The 9,040-nt window shown below is 41.6% G+C and overlaps 2 protein-coding genes across 3 annotated transcripts; one reads left to right on the forward strand and one right to left on the reverse strand.

Annotated features, from left to right (window-relative positions):
- Positions 1 to 9: 9 nt before the first annotated feature.
- Positions 10 to 4,490, forward strand: LOC123102440 (probable galacturonosyltransferase 13). The gene is made up of 6 exons (XM_044523788.1): positions 10 to 359; positions 1,473 to 1,531; positions 1,616 to 1,771; positions 1,937 to 2,524; positions 2,906 to 3,208; positions 3,745 to 4,490. The coding sequence occupies exons 1-6, from the start codon at positions 149 to 151 to the stop codon at positions 4,033 to 4,035; spliced, it is 1,608 nt and encodes a 535-aa protein (XP_044379723.1). The 5' UTR covers positions 10 to 148; the 3' UTR covers positions 4,036 to 4,490.
- Positions 4,491 to 4,736: 246 nt separating this feature from the next.
- Positions 4,737 to 8,732, reverse strand: LOC123102439 (heparanase-like protein 1). Of its 2 annotated transcripts, none has more exons than XM_044523787.1 (10): positions 8,397 to 8,732; positions 7,514 to 7,765; positions 7,386 to 7,422; positions 6,799 to 6,982; positions 6,427 to 6,575; positions 6,094 to 6,324; positions 5,806 to 5,995; positions 5,594 to 5,719; positions 5,407 to 5,506; positions 4,737 to 5,299 (listed from the first exon to the last, which is right to left on the reverse strand). In XM_044523787.1, the coding sequence occupies exons 2-10, from the start codon at positions 7,721 to 7,723 to the stop codon at positions 4,913 to 4,915; spliced, it is 1,614 nt and encodes a 537-aa protein (XP_044379722.1). In that variant the 5' UTR covers positions 7,724 to 7,765; positions 8,397 to 8,732; the 3' UTR covers positions 4,737 to 4,912. The 2 variants fall into 2 exon arrangements, with proteins under 2 accessions (XP_044379722.1, XP_044379721.1); XM_044523786.1 differs by having other exon boundaries at positions 7,514 to 7,734; positions 8,397 to 8,731.
- Between the last annotated feature and the right edge of the window lie 308 nt (positions 8,733 to 9,040).

A 9,040-nucleotide genomic window follows, 5' to 3' on the forward strand; every position in this document is an offset into this window, starting at 1 on the left:
GGCGGTCGCGTCCTCCTCCCCCTCCTGCCCCGGGCTGCCGTCATGGCGTCTCTGAATCTCGCGGCCTGCCGCGGCCCCCGCCGATGCTCGCTGGATTCTCTGTCGAGGACGGAGCAGGAGCCGCAGCCGGCGGCGACGAGGAGCGACGATGCAGATCCGGCTCTCGCCGAGCATGAGGAGCATCACCATCTCCAGTAGCAATGGGCTGCTAGACTTGATGAAGCTCAAGACCGCCGCGCGCCACTTCTCGTACCGGACCGTCTTCCACACCGTCCTCATCCTCGCCTTTCTCCTTCCCTTCGTCTTTATTCTCACCGCCGTCATGACCCTTGAGGGCTTCAACAAGTGCTCCTCCCTAGGTATGCAACCCTGGCTCGCCTGGCCTGCCCGCTTGTGCTTTTACTTCCATTCTTGGGATGATGTAGTGGCTTGAGATCTTATCTGCTTTAGAGTTTAGACAACATAATGGTTGACAAATGATGCGCAATGCCCTTGTGGGATGTGACTTTTGCAGCAATTTCGTCGGTGAATAACTTGATGGGTTTGACCTAAATCTATGGTACATTGCTATCTGCATCTGCATTGGTGGTTAATAACACGACTTTCCGTTACTACAGTCTAGGGTCGTTTAGGCCATTTATGTGGCTGCATATGTGCTTAGTAGGCTGATTAACCGTTTACAGTTTCATTGAGCTGCGGAAACCACCTATTTAGTCTCCTGTATACTCCCTCCGTTCCAAATTAGATGACTTTCATTTGTCTAGAGATGGATGTATTTAGACACTAAACAAGTATAGATACATCCATATGTAGACAAGTGGGGGTCAAGTATTTTGGAACGGAGGGAGTAGAAGATAAGTAGACACGAGGATGCTTATGATTTATGAAGAAGCTTAAAGTGTTTCTTTCTTCACCTTGCCTTGATTGTTCAGTGAGGAATTAGTTGCATATTTTGTTCAAGCCGCAGACAGTTTGTACAGTAAGCCATTAATGATAGATATATGCAACTACTCTAGTTTTCTATGTTACAGGAAGCATCGATATCTTGCACTGATGTTTAGAATTGGGAACTGCTACGGAGAACCTTAGTTAGCTAAGTAGAACACTGAAATCCTACACCCAGAGGAACGCTGCCATCGTTTCTGAAAAATCAGGAGTCCGGTCTAAATGTTATGCCCAGAGAAAATGGATCAGTTATGTATATGGGCCTATTATCTTAGGCATCCCAATGGCTTTGTATCTCCTATTTTAATCTTCTCTTCTGTTCTGTTGTTTAATTTACTTGAATTGGATACCTATGTTATTTATCATACCTTGATGACGATTATTTTATTTTACGTGCTTCCACCCTCATTATTTGGCCGTCTTCTCAAGCATAATTTTTCTTCAATGCTTAAACTTATTCAAGATTGTATAATTTGTCCAGTCAATCACTTGCTACAAATTCATCACTGATTGTTATCATTTACCAGATTGTCTGGGCAGACGGTTAGGTCCACGTCTTCTCGGTAGGGGTGAAGATGGCTCCATGGTATTAACATGTGCTTTGCACTTCCCTTTAATCCTTTCGATGTTTTATTTAGTTTTTAATCGATCGCTGCACTGGAATGTGCAGAGGCTTGTAAGAGATCTGTATAGGATGCTTGATGAAATAAACTCGGAGGAAGTTCCTGTTGATCTAAAAGTGGCAGAATCTTTTGATGATTTCATCTGGGATACAAAGAATAACGATTATGATTTGAAGTCATTTGCTTTGAGGCTGAAGGCCACGGTAAGCATTGATGCCTACAAATGTTGTATAGTGATCACCTAAAGTTGTCAAACGCAAAGAACATCACTGATGCAATTAGTGATCAGTAACATAAAGTTTTACCTTTCATCCACTCCTCTTTGTTCAGCAAGTTGCAAACCTTATTGTTTACATAATGACATGCAGATGGAGACCATGGATAAGGAACTGAGATCATCCAGGTTGTCAGAGCAGCTAAACAAACATTATGCAGCAATCGCAATTCCTAAAGGCCTTTACTGCCTTTCATTGCGTCTAACTGACGTATACTCCTCAAATGCCCTTGCGAGGAAACAGCTGCCACCCCCTGAGTTGGTCCCGCGTCTTTCCGACAACTCCTATTTCCACTTTGTTTTAGCGTCAGACAACATCCTTGCAGCTTCGGTTGTGGTCAGATCAACAGTTAGATCAGCATTGAAGCCTGAGAGGATAGTCTTTCATGTCATTACTGACAAGAAGACCTATCCTGCCATGCATTCATGGTTTGCATTGAATCCTCTTTATCCTGCCATTATTGAGGTGAAGGGTGTCCACCAATTTGAATGGTTGACGAAAGAAAATGGTCCAGTTCTTGAGGCTATAGAAATTCAGCACATTGCCAGAAGTCGTTACCATGGAAATCACCTTGCAAGAACCACTGCAGGTGACAGCCCGAGAGTTTTTGCAGCCAAGCTGCAGGCAGGAAGTCCAACATATACATCTGTGCTCAATCATATTCGTATATACTTGCCTGAGGTATAAGAACTTTCTTCTAACTATCTTATGAACAAATTAGCATGTATGAAATGTGATAGAATGATGTGGTGAAACACTCAACTGCAAATATTTATTTTCCTTTCTATAGGATTGGCTACTTGTGAATATATTTTTAGTGTGGTCTTTTGGTGTCAAGAGGCAACCAATATTACCCAAATACCTTTTGCAGAAATGTATAGCATTTGAAAGTGTTCCATAGCTAGTTGGAAATTCTCATTCTCCTTTTGTTTTTTAGATATTTGGAATTTTGTACAACTGTAGAGAAGATCTCTATGGTAGTGCATAACTGCGTACTTGTTAATGCTTCTTTTTGTTGAATATCCACAATCACATAATAACACTTACAATTGCTCAAAGCAGTTATTCCCAAGCCTCAGCAAGGTTGTATTTCTTGATGATGATGTTGTTGTCCAACGTGACCTGTCATCACTTTGGGATATTGATCTAGCTGGGAAGGTAAATGGAGCTGTTGAGACTTGCAGGGGTGGAGATAGTTGGGTGATGTCTAAGAGGTTCAGGAATTATTTTAACTTCTCTCATCCGCTCATTGCCACCAACTTTGATCCATTGGAGTGTGCGTGGGCGTATGGCATGAACATTTTTGACCTTGCTGCATGGAGGAAGACAACAATTAAAGATAAATACCACCATTGGGTCAAGGAGGTAAAACGTACTCCCTCCATTCACTATTATAAGATGTTCTAACTTTTTTCTGAATAGCATGTATATAGACGCATTTTAGTGTGTTTGTTCACTCATTTCAGTCCGTATGTACTCCATATTGAAATATCCAAAACATCTTATAATAGTGAACGGAGGGAGTATATATATCACTATTGCCATTTTCATATGTACATCTTTAGTTATTTATAGATGCATTTCTTTTCTTTTTGCCATTTCAGTATAACAAGTTAATTTGCAACTATTGGATGTCCACCATGCCCCTTATTTGACCATAAGTTTCTAATTGCACTAACTTAAACTGTATAGAGCACTGACTTCTCAAATATTTGGAGATTTTGTCTTCGCTGCTGAAAAAGTATAGCTGTACTGCGTGGTGCTGAATTCCATTTTATTAGCATTGCTTTCTGCTTCACATGATAGTTGACACTCTGCTTGTTCTATATTTAAACAATTATAAATTTTAAATTCATGTTGGAGAGCTCCAGTCTTATTCATTGTATTTTTTTTGCCTGCAGAATCTGAAGTCAAACTTCACGCTTTGGAGGCTTGGAACTTTGCCACCTGGCCTTATAGCATTTAAAGGCCATGTTCATCCGATCGATCCATCTTGGCACCTTTTAGGTTTGGGGTATCAGGAGAAGACGGATATCTCTAGTGTTCGGAAAGCAGCAGTTATACATTACAATGGACAAAGTAAGCCATGGCTGGACATTGGTTTTAAACATCTCCAACCATTTTGGACGAAACATGTGAACTACTCGAATGAATTTGTAAGGAACTGTCATATAATGGAGCCTCAGTTGTAGATTGGCGAGACAAAAGATTCAACAAATAAAGGCGTAAATTAAGTGGAATTAAATTCGTTATTTTGGAGACCGGCATCGAAGGGTATCCAGGGAATGAACATAATTGGTTACATGTGCAGATGCAGCATATTCGATGAATAGAAAGGAATGTTTTGTTCCCATTTACACGAGGATCCCTTTCCTTTTGTTTATTCCATTTGTATCATAGCTCATGAAATTACACTATTGTTTAGGATGGTTCTTTTGTACTTGATGGAGTATTATAAATTGCCTGATTTGGCAGAGTTGATGATAGTCCCATCACTACTGTAATTGCTGGAGAGTGAGTATACAGTTCACCATGTGAAGAGGGTCAAATTTTGATTTTGCAAAAAACATCCCTGTACATTTTGCACCCAGTCTTTCTGATATATTTATGGTGATCATCTCAAATGAAATACTTGCTTTTCATTCCATGTCTTGGGTTTTTTCTATCTGAGATTTCTCAGGTTATTTTGCATGTGACAGCATCAGTCATTTGGCCATATTGTTAGTGTTTACAGTTGAAGCATTGACTTCAATGCATGCTGGTTGGTGGGTTGAACAGCAGCAGTTTATAATAATTTCTGTTTACAGCCAAATTATTATTTGAATCTGTATGATTCTTGTTCTTCATTTTCTTATAAAGTAGGAGACAACCTCTTTCTGAAAGTTTTGATAAATATCAGGAGAAAGTTTTTGAGCTTTTCTTTATTGTGAATTTGTTGAACATAGGTGGCCCAATTGGGGCAGAACACATCAACACAAATCATTTTCAGTATTTGTATAGTTGAGAAGCGCTATATTGTTGTAGCTGAAAAACTCGCATGGTATCCTATCTAAAAACTACAGTTCATCGCTAGCAAGCATCAGCCTCAAAATCTGGGAAGACGACGAAGGCGATGGACAGCGGCGCGACATAGATAGGTGAACTGGCAGAAACTTGCACCGGGTACATCGGAGGGATGTCACCATCTTCAGTGAGCTCCAGAGGAACTCCATTCAGCAGCATGGTGCGCGCAAAACGGTTCCCGTCTTCAGCTGTCAGGTGGTACTCTTCCCTCTTCTCCAGCCCATCGGAGGCTTTGCTCCCGACCCAGGAGACCGTCCTCTTCAGGCCATGAACAAAGGAGCTGTCCCTTGTTATCCCCTGCCCTTGCGCTAGGCCGACATTGAGGTCATTCCTGACGGTGACCATGGACCCCATGTTTTGGCTCAGGTTGATCAAGAGGAGAGCGATACCGCCCTGAAAAGAACATTTTAAGAGCACACCAATCAGCCAACCAGTGACTAAAGTCACAGCACTCTGCTATGTTTACCAAGCCTAAATCAATCTCATGGGGCCACTCTTACCTTCTGCTTCCCGCAATGCGCATAGGCACGCAAGTATGAAGTACCACCGAAGTCTATGGAAAGAACTCCATTCCCCATTAGTCGATGCCACAACAAGGCACTGAACATTTATCAAAGTTTAGTAATCTGAAGCATATGCAAACGGTAAAGTATGTTTCTGGCAGGAATATACAGTACAGATACTTGCCTGTAGTAATCAGGGTTCGGCACGTAAGTATCGGTGTCGAGGAGGCCATAGTTGCCTCCAATTAAAGTCTGTCTGCAGTAGACCTTGGTGTCATACTTTGCTGACTGACCAAGTTGATCAAGATACCTAGTTAAAACAACAAATTTCAGGATGAGAAGACACGAGAAGAATGATGGCCGTGATAGTCATTTGTTCTTCTGACAAGTAATTACCAGAAGCTATCCAGGAAAGTATTGGAAACGGTACGGCTGCCGCTGTTATATGCTCCGCCAGCTTCCCCGACCCACGGAGCCGACCATGGTCCATGTCGTTGTATCGTGAGCTGGAGATCTCTGAATGTGTCTGAAACCCTGCTTAAATGCTGCGGGTCCAAGATTCTATTGGCCACATGTGGATCATTACCTAATCAAGATTGAATAAATTATCTTGTGCCATCTTTGATATAGGAGAAAAAATAGAAATAATCAAGGTGTACTACCAAGAACTGAAAAAACACTCACCAGCACCAAGATTGTAAATATGGTGAGTCATTCCTCTGACAACATTTGGCCCAGAGACGTCAAGGAGCATAGCAAACCATTGTTTGTCATAGAATCCTCCTGGGGCTAGCACCAATGGTTTGCTAGAGTTTTCATATAACTGATTGACGATCTTTTGAAGTGCAACCAGGTCTTTTCCGTATTGTTCAGCTCCCACGCTTGCACCGATTCCACTTCCACTCAGTTCATTACCTAGTGAATGAGCATAGTTACTTATATAGCGCTTTGCACACATGAAAGATGTTCCTTGCTTTGCGAGCAGCAAATATAGTTTTGGGTTTGACAATGTATTACCAAATTCCCATGAATCAATAGGATAGTTCATTGAAACAGTATATTCCATAAACTCCTGGGCATTGCTTGAATTCCAAGCACCTCCCCAAACACCTTTACGTATCTGCTTTCGCCCTCGAAGTGCATTAAGACCAAAAGTAATAACTGCACTGAAGGAATTAAACAAAAAATAATTAGAAAATGCACTGCATATATTATTATACACTGCTAAGATTTTAAAAGAAAGATGAAGGGGTGTATTTTTAATGCACTAATACTTTATCCCATAATATGTGTTGCACGTTCAGAAGTCTGATGTAATCAATCACAACTCGCTTAGAAGAAAATATAGATGGAAATTCCTAAAGATAAGCAACTGGCAAAGGCATTCACCCTGTATTGAGGAACAGATCATTCATTGCATCCCATCTTTCCATGGTTATGCATCCTTTAGAAAATCCAAACAAGCCACTTGAAGCCTTTGTAAATGGTCTGCATGGAGATCCTAAATTTGGTGTTTCATATACCACTTGATCTTGTAAGGAGCCTCCGACTCTGATGCGTAGTGGGCTAAAAGCTACAAGAATAAATTCGGCAGAAATATTCATCAGGGGAAGAAGATGAGGTGTCATAAAGACCATAAACCAGACCATTATGAAAAGACGGTAAACAAAAAAGTGAAGAAACTAGCTACACAAAGAAGGAAAAACTTGCTAAGTGAAGACTCACAAGGATATTTGAGTGGCAGCTCAATTATTGTTAGATGCTAGGTTGTAAATGACTCACAAGGATATTTTACCCTTCTAAAAATTTAAGAATAAACTGAGCCTCCATAGGGAGTTGTTTTCTTTTTCCGAGAAAACGCAAAGACTTTGCGTTTCTTTTCATTGAAAGGTGGGGGAACAAATTACAGTAGAAAATAGGGGAGTTGTAACTGAAAAGTAGAAAACTCTTCAATTGACAAGGGTCAGAACACTAACCCTGGATAGCTTTAGCTAGCAACGGATTAGTCAAGTCCTGGAAATTCGGAGAAAGACCAAAGTTAGTAATTTGCGTAAAATCCAAATTCATTTGATTAATGAGAGTATTACTGGGATTCAGGACCTACCATATTCAAGATAGAAGCCTTTCCCCATGGGCACTGATCATAGTTGCACTTCTCCGGAGGCCACCAATCAAGGGTAGCGCAAATAAACTCATCACTGGTCGCAGCGATCGTCTTGGAGCCCCGTACGATGACGGTTACGTCGGAGTAATCTTCCGACAGGATCAGCGTAGGCAAGCAAACAAGAAGAAGAAGGAGAGACCACAACCTCATGCTTTCACCACCTGCAAATGATGTTGTCCACCAAATAGACAACTAGAGCGGTTCAGGCTTATCATGCTCTTTAAATAACGTGATTAGTTGGTATGGAAAGGTCCAAATTCCTGCTCTACTAGCATAGCTGAAAGTGACAGCCACAGGTCCATTTTTCTTCCATATGTCATCTTTTTCCAAGTTTTAACAGGTCAATTCATTATCAGCTTAGCTTTATTCATGTAAGACTCGTCACTGATGAAACGCCATTTTAACTCAGATTTAAAAAAAATGTTTTCCACTTTGCATATTTCTTTCAAGATTTTAAACTTTATCAATCCGAGAGTAAAGTTGAAAATTATATATATTTTAAAAAAAATTGCCCCAAAGATACTGAAGAAATGATCTACAAACATGTACTACCTGTTCCGCTCAAAATTCGAGCACATCGAAACCCAGCTGAATCTGAACCTCCAACGGAGCAAGAACACGCTCTACGGCTCTAGTACCAGTGGTTCAGAGGATGAAACTAAACTACACCAACTCCCTTCCCAGCATACACCTAAACAGTATCGAATCTATTGAAGCAACTAAAACCAAGCCGGGCGCAGTGGCGATTTGCTGCAGATTTGCAAGCTAGGCAGTGCAGAGAAGGCGAAAGCAAACGGAAACGGAGACGAGGGCCATTAATTACCTGGAGATCACAGCCAAGCCAAGGGATGCTCCGCAGCCCGCTCGGAGGGTCACAGGAAAAAGAATGCTTGAAGAACAGAGTCACAGGTCCCAGAATGGGGCCCAGCGGATCGTCCTTCTCCCGGAGATCCTCGCCGTCGCCGGCGCCGTTTGTCAGAGGCTGCGAAGAGTCGAGCGGTGCTTCTCCGAGAGAGAGAGAGATTCTTGAAGGAAGAAAAATCTGGAGGTCGGTCCTCTTTATATCTCCCTTTGAAGCTACTCCCCTGGAGAAAGCTGTGCCTCTCCTAATTAAACAGCAGCGGTATGACGACAAGCTAATTACTTCGGTCCAAATCTGAACACTGGAGACGATGGCGCTTCTTGCAGAAGTTGAAAAAAGATGGACATGTTTTCACTCCCCGCCACTGAATTCTTTTGTGGTCCCAGCCCAAGCTATTTTTTCGTATTGACCGGCAATACATTTTCTGTGAGTAATTAGATTGATCATGTGAGAGTGATGCTAGCAGATTCCTTTTCCGAATATTACTGCTTTGATATTAGGCAATATTGGCCATTGGATATATGCGGCTGAATGGATGAGAGCTGTTAGATCTCGGTAACTCGCCTTTTCAATATTGTTATAGATATAGACTACTCCCTCCGTCC

The sequence above is a fragment of the Triticum aestivum genome, chromosome 5A, assembly GCF_018294505.1.
Source record: "Triticum aestivum cultivar Chinese Spring chromosome 5A, IWGSC CS RefSeq v2.1, whole genome shotgun sequence".
NCBI classification, from domain to species: Eukaryota; Viridiplantae; Streptophyta; class Magnoliopsida; order Poales; family Poaceae; genus Triticum; species Triticum aestivum.

Coding starts and splice junctions, on each gene's coding strand:
- LOC123102440 (XM_044523788.1), top strand. CDS start 149: ATGCAGATCCGGCTCTCGCCGAGCATGAGGAGCATCACCATCTCCAGT. Junction 360..1,472: donor CAACAAGTGCTCCTCCCTAG/GTATGCAACCCT, acceptor ATCATTTACCAG/ATTGTCTGGGCAGACGGTTA. Junction 1,532..1,615: donor GGGGTGAAGATGGCTCCATG/GTATTAACATGT, acceptor TGGAATGTGCAG/AGGCTTGTAAGAGATCTGTA.
- LOC123102439 (XM_044523787.1), bottom strand. CDS start 7,723: ATGAGGTTGTGGTCTCTCCTTCTTCTTCTTGTTTGCTTGCCTACGCTG. Junction 6,576..6,798: donor GATCTGTTCCTCAATACAGG/GTGAATGCCTTT, acceptor TAATTCCTTCAG/TGCAGTTATTACTTTTGGTC. Junction 6,325..6,426: donor TATTGATTCATGGGAATTTG/GTAATACATTGT, acceptor CTCATTCACTAG/GTAATGAACTGAGTGGAAGT.